Source organism: Rana temporaria, chromosome 11 (genome assembly GCF_905171775.1).
Source record: "Rana temporaria chromosome 11, aRanTem1.1, whole genome shotgun sequence".
Classification (NCBI taxonomy): Eukaryota; Metazoa; Chordata; class Amphibia; order Anura; family Ranidae; genus Rana; species Rana temporaria.
This window is the reverse complement of record NC_053499.1, coordinates 36,191,626-36,211,149: the sequence shown is the minus strand read 5'-3', so window position 1 is coordinate 36,211,149 and position 19,524 is coordinate 36,191,626. Positions and strand designations below refer to the sequence as shown.

The 19,524-nt window shown below is 43.8% G+C and overlaps 1 protein-coding gene across 1 annotated transcript in view; it reads left to right on the top strand.

Annotated features, from left to right (window-relative positions):
- ANO3 (anoctamin 3) overlaps nt 1–19,524 on the top strand; it is a 307,522-nt gene that overhangs the window by 258,095 nt on the left and 29,903 nt on the right. The window contains exons 16-17 of the mRNA XM_040328358.1: nt 13,551–13,587; nt 16,140–16,251. Of these exons, the coding sequence (XP_040184292.1) occupies nt 13,551–13,587; nt 16,140–16,251 (149 nt within the window). The remainder of the gene's footprint in view (nt 1–13,550; nt 13,588–16,139; nt 16,252–19,524) is intronic.

Genomic DNA, 19,524 nt, shown 5'->3' with positions numbered 1-19,524 from the left:
GTGCAAATTAATGCAGCTCTGCATTCATTAATACATAATTTCATGTATTTTAAAGTGGTTGTAAACCCTCACATATACCCAGTGAAGTGACTAGCCTCTGATGAGAAACAAATCATCCTACATATGTTGTACCGGTTTATCTTCAGCCCCCTCATCTCTACAGCCATTCAAAGTGCAGAATTTATAAAGCTTGTCTGAGCTTTCATAAATCAGAGGGCGAAGGAATGAAGGTAAACTTTGCATATATCACTAAGCAGCGCTCTGAGAGCTGATTGGTGGGAAGGGACACACACCCTTACCCACAGCACACAGGAACAGAGTTGAGGCTGTCAATCTCAGGGTGTATGCTGGAGCTCGCTCCTCTGTCAAGAAAACTAGTAAGAAGTGATTTATGCTGATAGCAGAGGAACAAAGCAGCAGAGAGAATTGACACTCATTGCTCTGGATTGAGACAAGTATACACCATGCAGCAGCATTTTGGCAGTAAAAACCCCCGACACATAATTTATAAAGTATTATTCTGTCCTATGAAATGAATGAACACCCAAGCGCTTGACATACTTAACCTCCCTGGCGGTATGATTCTTATAGAAAAAAGGTGCTGAAAGCGGTACCATTATTTGCAAGGAAATTTGGCGTTTTATATTGTAGGTCTGTAATTTTTAGAAATAACTCACTTAAATCTGACCAAACACGATTCTAATAGGCATCCCGGGTATGACATTTTTTTTAAAACAAAATTATAAATTATAATATAATAAATGATTATAAATAATTATAACAAATAATAATATAATTATAATAAAAATTATTCAATAATGTAATCAAATCAAAATCACTGAAATTTGCTCAGTTGCAGAATTGTCGCTGTCATTTTATTTATTTTTTTTATGACGAATTTCCCCACAAATCGCTATCGCACAATTCTGCAAGTGATTATAATTTATTATCGCTGTTTTTTAGCTGCTCTAAAACCATTTTTGACATAAAGGGACACTTTTGGTTGCTATGGACAATCTACAGTTTGTAGGCAGAAAGAAAAGTTTTTATTATATAAAAGTACATGTAGGGCACTGGGGAGACGACAAGGGGGGTGTGTATTTTTTACATACAGTACTGTAATCTATAAGATTACAATATACTGTATGTAAGGTGTTTGTTTACTTTTTTGAATTTGGCGCCGTTCTCCACTCCCGTGCGTCGTAACGTTGCAGGGAATGGAGATCGGCGGCACAGGAGGACGCTGTGTGAATCGAGCGAGGTCCCGCTCGCTCACACAGCGCGGTGGCATCGCTTGATCCAGGGACAAGGTAAGTAAACAGTGCCTGTGGATCCAGCGAGGCGAGCCCGAGTCTGACTCGGGGTTACCGCTCGCAGCATGAAAATCTAACCCCAAGTCAGACTTGGGAATACCGCCAGGCAGGTTAAATGCACCTAAATGCATTTAGAAAAGCTGGGCAAACTCCCAGTGTGCATGGGGCCTAATTAAAGTGGATGTGCACCTTCACATATACCCAGTGAAGTGAACAGTTTATATGATACAGAGTTTAAACAAATCTCCCTACATAAATTTTACATGTATATCTGCACCTGACCTCACCCAAATAAATAGGTTCTCCCAGCAGGGAGGGAGCTAAGAAAATACCTGCCCATTGGCTCAAACACCTCCATATATTCCTAATCTGTCCTTGCAGTGCCCTTGTCTTATCTAATGCCACCAGATACTCGGCCATCAGAAGAGAGAAGTGAAGCAAATCCAGAATTAGGGTGGAATCAATTGATCTCATATCAATTGGCCAAGGCAACTATACTTGGCAAGTAAATTTACTAGCAACCCTGCCTAAACATCAGGGTGATACATCTATTTTCACCAGGAAGAATTAAACTGTACACTTTGAATTATTGTTGCATGCATACACAACAGAGAATTAGAGGAAGTTCTACAAAGCCATTTTCCCTGATCATTCATAACAGACAACATTTTGTTGTGCTAGCTTTATACGGGAAGAACATTTGATCATTCTGAAATGAAGAAGCTCTCAGGCTATTTCCCTGTCATTAGACATGCACAACCACTATTCAGTGCATCTCATCTGGGATTTCCATTATTGCCTGTTATTTATCATAATGTGGCTTATATCAGTAGAGATTAAAGCTACCTGGTTAATTTTCCTCTTTGTCAGAAATCTGCAAGGACAATGACAGCCTATGAACCTCTATTTCATAATTTTGTCAAATGTTTTTTTATTGGCCGGGAATTTTTTCCTCTCTGTGGCTAGCTTTAGGGCTTAATCTTTGTATGTCGGTGCTGCATTACAGTGCAAAAAAAAAAAAACATACCATGGTACCCAAGTTGTGATATGTTTTAGCTTATAGGGAAAATGGCAACTGTTCACGATAGCAAAAATAAGCATATTTTTTCTAAAATAATTATTTCACCCTTTTTTGCTTCTCAGTACTGCTGATCTTCTCCAGGTTTTACTTAGCAGCTTCTGGTCTATGTGGGTGCAAAACAGTGGAGGCAACATGCTAATGCTCAGGGGTTTTAGGGAGGATATGCAGGACTGCCGATAGGGGGGGTACCACCGGTCCTCCTGTAGGGGGCAAAGGGCTATGTGCTGGATTTACAGGGAGTGTAAGTGTAATGCCGGGTACACACGAGAGGATTGATCCGCGGATACGGTCCGCCGGACCGTATCCGCGGATAAATCCTCTGGCGGATTTTGATCTCCTGGTTGTACTAACCAGGAGATCAAAATCCCCGCGGAATTCCGTCCGCGGTGACGTGTCGCGTCGTCGCCGCGATGATGACGCGGCGACGTGCGCGACGCTGTCATATAAGGATATCCACGCATGCGTCGAATCATTACGACGCATGCGAGGGATGTGTTTTCGGACGGATCGATCCGGTGAGTCTGTACAGACCACCGGATCGATCCGCTGGAGCCGATTCCAGCGGATAGATTTCTTAGCATGCTAAGAAATTTTTATCCGCTGGAAATCGGTCGGCCCAAAAAAAATCAGCGGAAAAAGATCCACTGGGTTGTACACACCAGCGGATCTATCCGCTGGAACTGATCCGCAGATCAATTCCAGCGGATAGATCCTCTCGTGTGTACGGGGCCTTATAGTGTGAGGGTCAGTGCCAAATAACCAAATAGACATACTAGGCACCTGCCTATGGGCTCTACACCATTTAAGAGCACCTTGAAAATGCTAAAATACTATTGATTTGATCTTGGAAGAAAACTATAATGAAGCTTTTTTTTTACAAAAGATAGAAAAAAATCTATCAACTCAAAGAAAGACTGTATAGAGAAAATACTGTATTAATGTAATGTACCCAATACCAACTCAAAGTACATAAACCATAGACACCAGGTTCACATTACAGTTTGTTTCTTAACCACTTCAATACAGGGCATTTTCACCCCTTTCCTGCCCAGGCCAATCTGCGATTTTTAGTGCCACTGTGACATTATGGCAGACAGATCGGACACTTTTGACACTATTTTGGGAACATTCACATTTATACAGCGACCAGTGCTATAAAAATGCACTGATTACTGTATAAATGTGACTGGCATGGAAGGGGTTAACACTAGGGAGTGATCAAGGGGTTAAATGTGTATCCTAGGGAGTGATTCTAACTGTAGGGAGCAGGGACTCACAAGGGGAGGAGACCGATCGGTGTTCCTCTGTACTGGGAAACCCCCATTGGTCTCCACACACAGATCCACGTCCTTGGCTGTGTTACCAGCAATCGCGACATCGCGGCCGCCGGGAACGAGCATCGGCTCCCGAGCCCCCCACTAGACAGCAGGGAAGACCAGGACATCATATGACGCCCGCCCAGGATGGGAGATCCCTCCTGCGGACGTCATATGACTGTGGCTGGGATGGGAAGTGGTTAAAAGCTCACCTTCTTTCAGCTGTCAGTTTGTAAAAAGTGGTGCACCCTACGTACATGTAATGTATAGTAGTGATGGTCATCTCAATCTTACAGCTGGCTTGCACACTACTTAGTTCAATGTTATCCTACTAGAGCGTGTGCACAAGGAAAATTCCAGAAAACTGTGAGGGGGGCCCCAAGTTTTCGACTGCCAAGGGGCCTCCACAGAGTTTAATCCGGCACTGGTGAGTGTTATAGGAATTAGTGTTAGGGCTAGGGTTACCAAGAGCGTGGCGAGTTGAAGGTAGGGTTAGTGTAAAAGAAGTCTGAGGCCTTGTACTCACGACCGGATCTGTGCGCTGGAAACTGTCTGCCCGACAGTTTCCGGCGTACAAGGCTGATTTGTGTTTTGTTCCGCTGGCGTGTACACACCAGCGGACCAAATTCCCGTCGTACCGGAACGCGTGCACGTAAACTACGTACGACGTCACTATAAAGGGGAAGACCAAAGTTAATGGCGCCGCCCTCTGTTCCTCTTTTGCTAGTTACGGGTTTGCTCGTGTTAGTGAAGGTTTGGTTAGAGCTGATTCGCGCTTCTCGGTCTCCAGGCTTTGACAGCGTGTATTCACGGGTTCAGTGCGTGTGCTTGCGGTAACGTAGTTGTCATTCGGCTATAGGCAAGCAGGTTGTTTCTGCTTTAGCAGTTGCATCCTGTGCGCTCGTATCTGTTTGTCACGCGTTTGTCGCAGGTAGTGCTGGATTTGCGAGTGCTTTCTGTTTCAGTGTGTTCTTGACTGACCAGCCGGCCGGTTTGAAGCCATGATGGAGCAGCAGCGTCAATTTTCGCGAGTTGGTGCTGTTTATGGGATGGCTGCTGGATATGTTCATTTGTCCAGTACTTTGGCCAGAAACAGGGGGCGGAGGCGTTTCTGGACCAAGAATTGGTTGCGCCAGCGTGACCAGTTCTCACATATGCCTCTGCTTAGGGAACTCCAGGAGAATAATCCTAATGACTTTAGGAATTTTCTCCGCATGACGGACCCCGTATTCAACAGTCTGCTGGAACTTCTGTCCCCCTATATCACGAGGCAGGACACTGTGATGCGCCAAGCCATCACGGCCGAGCAGAGGCTTATTGCCACGTTGCGGTACCTGGCGACTGGGAGGAGCCTGCAGGACCTCAAGTTCTCGACAGGCATCTCTCCGCAGGCGCTTGGGGTCATCATACCGGACACGTGTGCTGCCATCATCAAAGTTATGCATGAGGAGTATATTAAGGTAAGTTTCCTGGCTCTAATAATGTGGCCAACTAACTTTATTTTTATTTTCCCAGATATGCTGTGTGTTTAACTAACGTTACCTTTTCTCCCTATGCATGTTGATATAAGCTTTACATGTTTTATTCTTGGCCTACCTGCATATTTGTCCCTTACCCAATATTAACCTGTCCAGCATGCTATCCTAGGGACAAACCCACCTTGCCATTTTTTAAAACAGGACTTTTTGTTTTTTGTGTCCCCCCCCCCCCCCTTCAAACTTTTATTGTCCCCATCAGAGGGCTGTGGAGTCTCTTAATGAAGTGGCCCTATATATTTTATTTCCCAAATTCTCCATGCACATTTTTCTAATGCAATTTTAATACTGTGAACTGTCACAAGGATGCTTGTAGGATGTTTTTGTTACAAAGTACTAAATCTCTATTTTTGTTTGTCCCCACAGCTACCCTCCACACCACAGGAATGGCAGTCTGTGGCTTCCCAATTTGCCCAGCGGTGGGATTTTCCAAACTGCGGTGGAGCAATAGATGGGAAACACGTCCGCATTGTGCCCCCACCCCGCTCGGGGTCCTACTATTATAATTACAAGGGTTATCATAGTATTGTGTTGATGGCGGTGGTATCGGCACAGTATGAGTTTCTATATGTGGACGTGGGGAAGAACGGCCGGATGTCTGATGGGGGAGTGTTCGCACGGACTGATTTCTATGATCGTCTCCAAGCTGGTGGTCTGGCATTGCCACCAGTTGAAGATAATGTGGAAGGACTTCCGTTTGTGTTCCTAGCGGACGAGGCTTTCGGGCTTGGTCCTCACCTCATGCGGCCTTTTCCCCAGAGGACCCTCACCTCAGAGAGGAGTGTGTTTAATTTTCGGTTGGGCAGGGCTCGGAGGGTAGTCGAGAATGCCTTTGGGATACTCACCAACCGGTTCCGCCTGTTCAGGACATCGATACATCTGGCGGAATATAAATTGGACACCGTTGTATTTGCCTGCTGCATTTTGCACAACTTTTTACGCAGGCACTCCCAGACGTACCTACCCGACATCGGTTCTGAGGCAAGACTACCCTCAGATCCCCTTCCCGGGCTGGACACTGGTCGCGCTGGCTTGGCCCCCCAATCAGCTCGTGAGGTACGCGACAAATATGTTGAGTACTTCATGGGTCGGGGGGCCATTGCTATGCCAGATCATATTTCTTTCTAATTCGGCCCCCAAAGAAAGGAATATTCTAAAAAATAATAAATAATTAGACCATTGGACTTTATACAGTTGTTTGTCATTAATGCTTTTTCTCTTTTTCTGTCTTCCTGGTTCTCTAACTAACTTCTTCAATTGTAATGCATAATTGATTTCTCCACTTTTAGTAACTAACCACATTTTGCACAGTATTCACTCATCTACAAACAGGGTATTGAGTCTAGAAATAAGAAGCAACTCCATTTGTAAATTTTGAGGTCAAGTATTTTAATTTTTGCTTGTTCATGACCCCAAAAATTATTTTATAGTTTTTTCATTACTCCCTGCTTTTGTACTTAGGAGTCAACAAAATTTTTTTAAAATTTTTTTTTTTTTCAGGTAATTCAACCAAAAATATTATGCAGATTATACATTTATTAACAAGTTCACTTTTTTTTTTATCAAATATAGTTAGATTTATTGTTTACATATATATATATATATATAGAGATTATTTTTGGTGGGGTGTTTACCGCCTTAATTTTTTTTTTTGTGCATATTTTTAATGCACAAAAAACAATAATTTTTTAACCATTTTTTTTGTTTTTGGTGTGTTTTTCTAAAAGTAAATTTTTAGGTGAGATTTTGGAGTCAAATCTCTACTTCACTAAATTCAGTGATTAGAGAGATTTATAATTCTATATATATATATTTTAAATTTTTTGGCGTTGTTTATTCTTTATGGTCTAAACTTTATAGTATCCCAAAATGTTCAACATGGTCAAAAAGTAACAAAATCCAATTCCAAAAATATAAAAACTCACAACAGCAGTCAGTCATGGTGTGCTTTCACACTGGAACACGCCAAAATTGGAAGATACACACATTCAGTGCAAACTCGCCAAATGTCATTGGTTCAACAGACAAATGGCCACATGTGCTATCTGACATCATGGGTGATCAATGTCTGTGTTCTGTGGGAGCAAACCCTTCCTCTCAACTACTTGAGGATGGAGGAGGGGGTTGGACCCACAAAGCACAGACATTAGATATTCTGTGATGGCAGATAGCACATGTTGGCACACTGTGTGTGTATCTTCAAATTTTGGCGTATTCATTATTCAAACTGTAAAAATGTTTGTGGGGGCGGGGGATGGGCGGGGGGTGTTTCAGTCTTTGACACGGCCCATCATGTCAATAATGTTTTTAAAATTAGATTCGATGACCATCATTCTTTGCCGCATATTGTCCATTTCCGTGCTGCATTCCAAAAGGACATTTGTTACATTCTGTTCCATGAGAAACATCCTTTCACGCATATTGTGCATTTCAGTGCTGCACTCCATTACCTGCTGAATAATTATAGCAGCACTTGCACGTGAAAATATTGGCACACCATCCTCCTCCCCTAAAAAAAAAATTAGAAATGGCATTTACAACATTATTTTTCGATGAGGCCTATCTACATATGTTTTTTTGAATCAAGCTAGGGTGACACTGACCTGATGGGCTTCTCCTTTCCACCTCTTCGACATCTTCTATCACTCCTCCTTCTTCCACCACCTCCCCATCATCTTCTATCACTCCTCCTTCTTCCACCACTTCCCCATCATCTTGGACTCCTCCTTCATCCATCAATCCACCTTCTTTCAATTCGCCAAATTGTTCTTCCGCCACTTGCCCTTCATCTGCTATAACTTCTAAGTCCAAAATTACTTCTTCCTCCTCTCTTCCTTCCTCCTTTCTTCCTTCCTCCTCTCCTTCCACATCCTCTTCTCCTTCCACATCCTCTTCTCCTTCCACATCCTCTTCTCCTTCCACATCCTCTTCTCCTTCCACATCCTCTTCTCCTTCCACATCCTCCTCCTCCTCCACATGTTGAGATGGCAGATTTTGGCCTTGTCTGGCCCTCTCTGCCTCCTCCAAATGCTGGCGACTTCTTTCCCCTGAAATAAACCAAAAAAAATGTAGACTCATCAGCACACAGATATTGGAGAGCATAAATCGCACACATTGCTTAGAAGATGCTTTCATTTAGTTACTTTTATCTTTCACCAAACCTACATTTTGCAATTACTTCTATATGGCAAGCTCTGATCCTGCCCCTTTTTAGCAAAGTGACACACATGGATGTCCCCCCTAAACTGTATTTCTGGGAGACCCTACCAAAACCCATTTTTGATTTGGGGAGACACAGGTGCTCTGCATTGCAGATGTGAAAACATCTGCTTTATTACCACTGTTTTTAGAATGAATCCTGTTTGCCTTTCCCATTCTCATACTTTTTTTTTCTAGAACTAGCTTTTACACAATGTTTACAAACAAAGTTTTTGGCCAGTGAGCCATGTCCAGGTGTGTTGTTCCTGGAATAACCGAGCCTTTCTGAGAAACTATGTGATGTTACGTTGTTTACTAAGAACACTATTTGTAAATATGTAGTTATTTATGTCCTAAAAAATAAATGACAACATGTCTTTAAAATTACAAGCAGGCCAAGGAGGCAGATGGTGAAATATACATGGCAACACATTATTGCAGACAATCCCCCCCCCCCCCCAACCCCAATATATATTTACTTACTTTTACGCAGAATTTTAAGTATTTTCTTCATCTGATGTGGCTCCCTCAATTTTAAGTCTGACCATCGTTTCCTCAGCTGTTCCTTGGACCTGGTGATCCCAAACATCCTCTGCATTCTCCTCGCCACCTTGTCCATAATATGTGCCTTTCGGCGGTTAGGGGTCTTGTATGGCCCTAATTCACCATCATAGTCCTTCTTTCGCATGATGTAAACTAACTCCACCATTTCCTGGAACCGCATATTAGTGGCTTTATATCTTCTTTGCCTTGATCGGGACGTCCCTGCCTCTGTCCCTTCACTTGTGGCATGAGAGCATCGTGCCCGCTCGTGTGACATCGCCATCTTTCCTTTCCCACAGAGATTATGGGCGTGGAAAAGATGAATTCTTACGCCATGGGCGGAGAAGAGGGCGGCGTTTAATACATACGCGGAGTGTAGAGAATGCAAACAACGTGTTTACGTCGGTTACGCGGAGAATCTTCGAGCGCATCCAGAACATACACAGTTAACGCCATATTTCCTAAACTCATTGATTAGGGGCCTCGCAAAGGTGACGAGGGCGGGGTTTAATAAATACGCGGAGTGTTTAAAAGGTTTACGCCGTGATTACGCATCTTACGCGGTAATTAGGCGAGCGTGAGAAACGAGGAGCGAGAGACAGGAAGGTAAGGAAATTAAAAATGTGATCAGCAGAGGCCTTGAAAATGTAGACACATGGGATGGGGGTTTGGGCTGTTGGTTGCACCCTTTTTAAGCTATTCTGTCTATGGGGTACCACAATGTTATTTTGGTTTCCAAATACTTTTGGACACCTCACAAAATAGAGATGTGAACAATGCTGTACCTCATTGACAAGTTTTTGAATGGTGTATTCAGATCAGGCAAAGTATTGTTCAAGTGTTGGTTGTACAGAGGTCATTAGGAAGTGTCTTTTATGTCATCCATTGTCAGGGGCATGAGATTTACACATGAAAGAGTGCCTAGATGAAAACTGTCATTTGTAAGCATTGTTTATTTTTCTATATTTAAAATATTTACTGCAATGTGAACAATGGCTCTGCATCTAGCAAATCAATGTTTGGTACAAGCAATGCGGCCGAGCTGCCAATCATTGTTTAAACAAGAGAGACTGTGTTTGTAATTAGATATAGGTAATAAATTTGAAGACACATATTAGATCAAGGTCAACGCTGATCCTTTGGAATATTTATTTTTCTGTGGTTTATGTTTTTGTAATCTAGACTCAAAAAGAAATATAATTTTGGAAAAATTACAATGGACCTCCTACAAAGCAAGGAATCTATAGAGGCCTTACTCCAAAAATATCAGGAGACGCCCATCCTGTGGAATTCCAAGCACTCTTTATATTGCAATAAAGAGGTACGAGCGGCAGCACTAGAAGAGCTAGCAAATTATATGCAAACTTGGGTGCCAGGATGCACTGCCAACATGGTGAAGGATAAACTTGCCAACCTCAGAAGCACATACAGGAGAGCATACAAAGCTAATAAAAGCAAAAAATCGGGAGCAGCAGCAAGACAAGCAAAGGAACCCAAACTGTGGTATTATAAACAGATGGCTTTTTTGCGGGACGAAATGGAAGGCAGGAAAACGATGTCCAGTCTTTCTTCCAACCTTTCCTCCATGCTACCTTCCAGCGGACCTTCCCCAGATGACCACAGCCCTGCAGAGTCGGAGGAAGAGGGCCTGGCTGACAGAGATGCAGATCTGCCACCCTTCGATGAGGAGGTATAGTAGTTTCCTCTATATTTCTGGCGTAAATAATTCTTGGTGGATTAATGATTAGATATTGTAAAAAAAAAAACAAGCTGGGAAAAAGCAAAAAAAAAGGTGTTCAGACAAATAGGTGTCAGAGATGACAACTGCAGGGGTCAGAAGTAGAGTGTATTCAAGTAATAATGAACAGAAAATACTAAACGAAAAACATGAAAATGAGTGTGGTTTTATTTAGCGAAATTGTAAAAAATGTCCTTTTTTTTCCACACAGGAAGAAGAGATCAGCCAGGAGGTGGCAGATCCTCAGGTGTCTGTCAGCCAGGAGGAGGCCGGGGTCAGTGGCAGCCAGGAGGAGGCCGGGGTCAGTGGCAGCCAGGAGGAGGCCGGGGTCAGTGGCAGCCAGGAGGAGGCTGGGCCCAGTGGCCTGCAGCAGGTCCACCCGGCCAGGAGAACCACCACCAGCCAGTCTTCTCCCCCCCAGGTGAGGCCATCAGGCCGAAGGAGGCAGTTGAGGCCTGTGGAGGAGGCAAGCCTCCGCATGATCCAGGAGGCAAGCGCCATCATGAGGGCCCCCCTCAACCCCACAGAGGCCTTCAGTGCCTCATTGGCCCATGATTTAAATGAAGGGGAGGAGGACCAGAGAAGACTGGCAAAGGCCCTGATGAACCAGGTCCTTTGGTGGATGCAGAGGGGCCTGCTGACCCCAGACACTGGGCTATGTGACCCGGCCCGGCTTGCGGAACACCATCCTCCTGCTGCCACATCAACCCCACCTGCAAGACCCCGTGTTCGATCCGCTGGAAGGCTGCCTGGAGGGAAGGCTGGAAAGAGGAGGAAACGTTGATTTTCTGCCTTCCATTTCCTTCCACATAAAGGACATCTTGTTTGTACTACCACAGTTTGGGTTCCTTTGTTTGTGTGCTGCTGCTTCATATTTTTGTGTTTGGCTCCTGAGGCTTGGAAGTTTATCCTTCACCATGTTGGAAATGCAAGTTTGCATATAGTTTGCTATCTATTCTAGTGCTGCCGTTCTTTTTATTTTTTGTGATGACATTTGCCTGAATAAAAGGCTTTTTGCTTTCATTTGAAAACATGTCTATTGTTTGTTATACTGTGGGGATTATTAGGCAGCAAACCTTTAAAAAATATACAATGGGTAATTTACAAAGGACACACTCCTTGGGGGGGGGGGACATTTGGTGTGCCAACATGGTTTAATATTCTCTAATGAAACACCAAAAAAAAAACAAAAAAAAAAAAATGAAAAAAACATGTAAAAAAAAAAAATTTTAAATGGTGACATAACTAGAAACAACAAAAAAAAAAAAAAATGCACATTCCTTTACAAAAATGACTACTATAAATTATGGAGGACCACCAACCAAAACACACGTCTGGCATAGAAAACATTATTAAAGGATTACATCACAAGCAAGAAATGTGACATTTCAGTATGGGACAACTCTATTGAAATTGCATCAGCAAGAGAACGGGGTTATTCTAGCAAGAGAAGAATTAATAAAACGAGGCTTGAAAATGTGGTTTAGTGCGCCTTTTTAAGACATTGTTCTCTTGCTAGAATAAAAGGTTTCTAATGACGAATGTGCCATATCCCAAACAAACGCGAGTTTTACCTGAACGAGCGCTCCCGTCTCCTCATTTGGACTGAGCATGCGCGGGGTTTTTGTACGCTGCTTTTGTGTACAGACGACCGAACATGTCTGACGGACACGATTCCAGCAGACTGTTTTAAAGCAAGACCAGGAAACAGTTGTTCGTTGGAAAACGGTCTGGCCGACGATTGTTTGCTGGAATTCTGTACGTTACTGCCTACACACGAACGAACATGTCCGCTGAAACTGGTCCGCGGACCAGTTTCAGCAGACATGTTTGGTCGTGAGTACGGGGCCTTACAGTTAGTGTTACATGGAGGGTTGGTGCTAAGGCTAATGTTAGTGTTAGAGGGAAGATTATTGTTAGGGTCACAAGGAGGTTTAGGGTTATAGGGAGGGTTAGTGTTAGGCTGGCTTAGGTAGGACATCACTTTCAGTGTGCTGAGCTCTACGCCAAAGAACAAAGGGCCAGATCCTCAAAAGGGATACGCCGGCGTAACTGCCGTTACGCCGTCGTATCCCTGTTTCTAACTATGGAACTGATCCACAGAATCAGTTTTCCATAGTTAGGCAGAAGATCCGACATGTGTAAGGGACTTACACTGCCGGATCTTAGGATGCAGTACCGCATCCGCCGCTGGGGGCATTTTGTGTCGAAATGCTGCCTCGGGTATGCAAATTAGCACTTACGGAGATCCACAAAGCTTTTACGCTTCGTTTTTTCTCCGTAAGTTTTAGTTTGCAAACGCAAAATTAGGGCTGCTTTTACAAAGTGTAAACTGTTTACACCTTGTAAAAACAGACCCTTCTGTCCAGCGACGCGATTTTTTTTTTGTTTTGAATTTTTTTTTTGCCGCCGTATCTTTTTTTTTTCCCGACGCAACTTTATTGACCCGTCGCGATCCACAAAGCCACGGCGTAACGTAATTTTGCGCTATGCACGTCGGGAAAATGACGTCACGAGCATGCGCAGTACGGCCGGTGCGGGAGCGCGCCTAATTTAAATGGGAATCGCCCCCATGAAAAGAGCAACGCCTTGCGCCGGCGGAATTTAAGTTACACAGCCAAAAATTTCTAGGTAAGTGCTTTGTGGATCGGGCACTTAGGTAGAAATTTTAAGGCAGTGTAACTTAAATGGGAAAATTTACGTTACGCCGGATCTTTGTGGATTACCCCCAAAGTTCTTGGTGCAGAAAGCCAATGTATCTTATTTAGAATGTTAAGTGTTTTGAGTGCTCTATATATCTTTTGATCGTTTGTGTTTCTTTTATAGGTATATGAGAAAGTAGCGTATCTTTTAACAAACTTAGGTAAGTTCACAATTAAAACCAATTATATACAAGTCCATAGAGCTATATTGGTTGCGTAATAAGTTAAAGGAATGGAAAAGTGTTAGGACATCTTTGGACTTGTGGTTGTTGTTTGTGGTTGTTTCTCATAGGTACTACAGATTCCGTTGTACTCATTCGGTTAGCTGGTCTGTCTGGAAGACTCTCAGCATGGATAAAGGATCATCAAGGCACAATCAATAATAACTTGCATGTGAGGAAATATATAAGTACAAACGGTATACAGAAACAAGGTTTTTAAGTTATAGCAACAATTTTAAAGCTTATTTTACATTAACGTTAATCTTTTTATCCTTTGAAGCATGCATATATCCTCAAAACTTTTCCTGAGTGTGCTGGACTTACAAATATGATTTGCCAAAACTAACTTGGTAAAGTAACGTCAATAGCGGGTTGATCTTCTGGTTATTTACCAAAACTAGAGAGTGCAAAATCTGGTGCAGCTCTGCATAGAAACCAATCAGCTTCCAGGTTTTATTGCCAAAGCTTAACTGAACAAGCTGAAGTTAGAAGCCAATTGGCTACCATGCACAGCTGTACCAGATTCTGAGTGCACCAGTTTTAGTATATCTCCTCCTCTGCCTATGAGACAGAACAACCAAGAGGGCAAAGAGCAGCTTTTAACATTCATTTATCAAGTCTATATTTGAATATCAGAATTTCACCAGTTTCAGTGGTCCTGTGGTGCTCAAGAGGAGGTTCAAAAATATGTGCACACCCCTAAAGGTTGAAAAGATTAATGTGAATACGTTTACCAATGGTGATGTTTTAAAAACCTTGTTTTTTGCTATATGTTGTAATTATATATATATATGCATGTGTGAGGCCATATCTGGTTATATTTCTGGTTGTGCTTTTCTAATCCTCTTATCTCAAAGAGACTCTACCAAACATTCTGGGACCAAGTACTTTATTTTATTCATGAAATCAATTCTAAGATTATTTCTTAAACCCTCTACTCTGCTTGTTTGGGTGCTTTGAACCCACTGATTTATCCTTACCTTCTCGACAAACATCCATTGCTCTATGGATTTTGTTATGTCTACTTATGACCTGAAGAGTTATACTAAAATCCTGGACATCACCGTCAGCTCCAAAGGCAGCTATGGTGAAGAAAGAATCTTTGATGAATCTGATGATTTGATCGCCTTCGGCCCTACTAAATGTTTCCTCGACAGGTGAAAACTTTTTATGGAACATACTTTATCAGATTCTGAAATTTCCCTTTTAATGACACCGTTCCAATACACAAAGTGATACACAATAGCTAACCTTTCCAACTCTTTGGGCAGATTAAAACTCAAGTACTGTAAGTAAACATCCCCTATATTCTTCTTGTCTCAAGAGCTAAGATGCATATCTAGGGTTATGTTTTTTAGGATTCTCTACCCAATTATTTTTAGTTCATTATTAGTTTCTTTTATTTTTGCAGAAGCATACTCTTTAAATTACTAACTCTCATTTCATCCAGGCTTAAATAAAGAAAAGTTGTAATATTTCCATTGATTATAATTAATGTTTTCACTTTGTCAGCATACATGTAGCCTTGATTACTGAACTTCATATTATGGGCAGATTATATATACTGTATACTAATCTTCAATGGTTGCATGTTCTTTATACTGATATTGTGATGAGGCAACACTGCAATTCTTTTTTTTTTTAATATTATTTTCCTGAATTTTATGAAAATAACAATAACAATTTTACAAAAGATCGGACATGGCCTGTCTGAATGCTCACTCCTACAAGGGGTGGCTCCTGATTTTGCCCTTCTAAATCTTTAATCTCACTGAGAGAATACCCGGCAGGGTCTATCTTCATGGTCATTACATATACAGGCGCTGCTTCCTGATTGTTCCTCTCTGAACCTCTTAATTTGTAGGCCCCAACCAGCATAACTGGGCCTACTAGCAGAGATGCAGCCTCAGGCCAATGTGGCCCCGGGGCTAGAAATGACACAACACATACCTTGCTCCAGGAGGGCCACAAGACGAAGACTTCAAAACATGGCGTCTGCCCCTTAAGTATCCCTTCCCGACATGCACAGTGGGGCACCACTCCCACTGGGCTACTCCCGAGAAAAGACACTCAATGACCTATGGCTTACCTGGTTTCCAACACTGACCTATAGGGGTATCATCACCAACAGGCACAAGTGGGAAAATTCTATCAGGCACAGCCACTGCCAGGACAGAGGCTAATTCAGAATAAATTATACAGTCTGAGCCATATTATTGGCTCAGACACCCACTAAATTTAACATAGCGCCCAGTTATTTGTGAGCAGGGCACTACAGAAGTATGAATTAAAAAATATATTAAAAATTATGGCTCACATACTACAGTTTGTCCTCTGAATCCCCATATTCTCACATAATATGAGCAAAAAATCTTAGAAAATTTGCTGTTATGGTTAACCTGTAATTAGAATTTATGTATTTATGGTTTGTAAAGTTGATTATCTGGGGCTGTAACCATGGAATGTGCAGTAATGTTGTGTTTTTTCTCTAGAGCATCCGAGAACTGACTCAGAGTGGGAAAACAGTTTTGCTCTGAAAATGTTCCTGTTTCAGTTTGTCAATTTAAACAGCTCAATATTTTATATCGCCTTCTTCCTTGGCAGGTGAGAGTAACAAGTGCCAAATGCATCATGTTGTGTTTATAGAATATTCTCAGATTCAGTTTTCTGTTCTCACCATATTTGGAATGACAGCCAACACGAAACGACCTGACTAGGTTGTTGTGTGTCTTTTGTATTTTTATCTATCATCTTTTAATATTATTTTTATCAGATAAATTCAGAAACATTTTCCCTCTGATGTTCCATAGTTAGGATTGCTCTATGAAACTGATGAAACGCAACCTACCACCCTTGAAGTGGACCTGTGCTTTGCCCATATATAAGATCAGCACCACCAGCTGCACATACTCAACTTTATTTTACTCCTGTGGGGTCCTGCCACACGGGCCAAGAAGATGAGGCCCTGTATAAACGCCAACTCCAAGCCACCGACTCCATTTGACTATGCAGTGTGCCAGAGTAGCCAATCACCAATCTTTAGCACTGTCACATGGGAGTAAAAAGAGAGACTTACTGTGACGGTATCGGTATGATATCCCCGTCAACGTTCCCTTCTTCCCATAACGAAAATCACCCCAATATTCCACGAGGAGGGATATCCCTGGAATCGCCCAGAAAGCCACACATGAGACCAGCTTACTGCTTGAACAACACAGACTTTAATGTTATATCACACAGCTTATATGTCATTTCCAAAACTGTTACAATGACAAATCTCCGCCCCCCTCACACTGGGGCTTCCATACAGATTATAGGCAGACACGACGGGGCCGATGCTGAAAACACATTTTCTTTAGACAATGACATCAATGACGCTGAGCACTAGCTGTACTGAATACATTAACTAGACCGCTCGACCCCGCATATAGAGAGATAATTACCACAATGAAGCAATCAGAATAATTAACACAAGCCACTTAAACCCAGCTCTCCTTCACACAACACAATAGATCAATTAACCTTTAGAAATAGTGAGGGGACATTAGCACATCAATAACCTGGCTAGCAGGGAGCAGTAAACTGAGACATATAGGCACATGTATCACAATGGCCCCCCTTTTGCTCCCTGCTCCGGCAAACCCGGTTGGACCTTCCCTGGTCCAGTAGGGTTGACGGGTTCAGAGCTATTAGTCAGAGGTTAACTCCGTTTGGCATGACTGACCTCCCTTGGCAACTGCTTCAGACTCAGGTATGTCACCGGGTCGTCAGATCACACGCCGGTCAGTCCCCAAGTCTTTGTGCGATCTGCAAAGTCACCAGAAGCCAGTGTGAAGACAGCGAATGGGTCTGTGCGCCGCCGTCTAGGTGTCCCGCTATGGGAGGGGGCAGGTTATGGCTCTGAAGTGACAATCCCAGGAGATTCATAAAAAGAAAAAGTTATATTTGTTGAAATGCTGTAGCACTGGTGCTCAGAGTCCGGGGGGGGGGGGGAGGGGAATCAGAGCCCCATAAGGTCAGCCACCCCCTGCTCCCTCCGCAGCCGCCGGTTCTCCTCTTGGAGCTTCTCCAGCTCCATCTCCAGTTCATGCTGCTGTGACCTCAGGTGGTTGTTCTCCTCCTCCATGCGGCTTATGCACTCCTCCAGCTCTATGTACTCACGGATCAGCTCCTGCTTGCTCATGTCCTGCAGGCTCTCCACGTGGTCCTTCATCATCAGGAACTGGGTGGTGGTGTAAGGGGCCACCGGTGGGCCCTTGGCGAACATCTCGGCACGCATCTGGGACGCCCGCTGCGACTCCCTCTCCTCCAGTCGCTTCTTCTCCTCCCAGGTCAGCTTGTTATACGGCTTCCAGGACCTCTTCTTCTTGAAGGGTGGCCGGCGGTGCCTCTTTCTGCCCAGCTCCCTCCAGGGCCCCTCCGGCTCAGGGCTGTCGCCCATGACCAGCTGACAATGGTGTTCCCTGTTGTCCGTAATAACAGATTGTACCATGAGGGCTTCGTAAGGGGTGCCCAATGGTTCTTCCTGACCCAGCTCCTTTGGATCCCAAGCCGAGTCTACACAATGGGCTGCTGCTGGTGGGCGGTGCCCAGGTTGAGACCAATTTGACCTGGTGTTGTCATTCATGGGGCAATTCTGCTTGAAGTGACCCAGCTGTTTGCACCGGAAGCAGCGTTGTTCGTTGCCCTCCTGGCGATGATAGCGAGGGCTAGATGTCACCGGTCTGTTAGGAGGTTGGTATCTAGCGGTTGGTGGGTGTGAGGGCACCGTTTGTGGTGGAGGTTGTTCCTGTGGTGTGACCTGGTTCGTCTTGCGAGTATCTGCATATTCATCCGCCAACTTCGCGGCCTCTGGTAGAGTCATGGGCCTGCGATCTCTCACCCAATCTTTGACGTCCGTCTGGATGTGATTGTAAAATTGCTCCAGGAGCATTAGTTGCAAAATGTCCTCTGCGGTGGTGGCCTGGCTGCTGTTAGCCCAGTTAGAGGCCGACCGGGACAATTGGCATGCCCATTCCGCATAAGAGTCTTTTGTGGTTTTGCGTGAGTCCCTGAACTTCTGTCGGTGGGACTCTGGGGTTACTGCATAACGAGCCAGGAGCACTTCTTTAACCCTGGCGTAGCTATGAATATCCTGATCTGGCACGGTCCGGAAAGCATCAGAAGCTTTGCCTGACAGTTTGCCTGACAATATTGCAACCCAGTCTCCTCTAGCTATTCGGTGCAGGTTACATTGTCGCTCAAAATCCGCCAGGAAGTTATCAATCTCACAGTCCTTTTCATCAAAAGCTTTAAAAGCGCTAAACGGAATCTTCCTTGTGTCTGCTGTGCTGTACTCACTGTTTGGAGAATGTGCGACTGCTTGTTGGACTGCTGCCAGTTTTAACTGTAGTTCTGCGTCCCTTATTTGTTTATCCTTCTGTAGCTCCGCGTCTCTTATTTCTTTAGCCTCCTTCGCTAACAGGTCCATCACTTTCAGTACCACATCTGGCGTTGGGTTCGGGCCGAACCACGCTAGCTTCTCTCTCATTAGCTTGTTGGCTGGCGATTCCTCCTCCTGAATCACTGGTGTCTCCATCTCTTGTACTGCTGGCGTTGCTGCAATCCCGTCCTCCTGGTCTAGCTCCATTGATTCTGCTATGATGACCCGCTTGGTTTTGTTGCTAGCAATCCTTCCACGAACTTCCAGTAGTTCTTCCAGTGTCTGCTTGGAATCCGGGTGTGAAGGGGAATAGAAGGGAAAAATCCCACTGCTACCAACCAATTGTGACGGTATCGGTATGATATCCCCGTCAACGTTCCCTTCTTCCCATAACGAAAATCACCCCAATATTCCACGAGGAGGGATATCCCTGGAATCGCCCAGAAAGCCACACA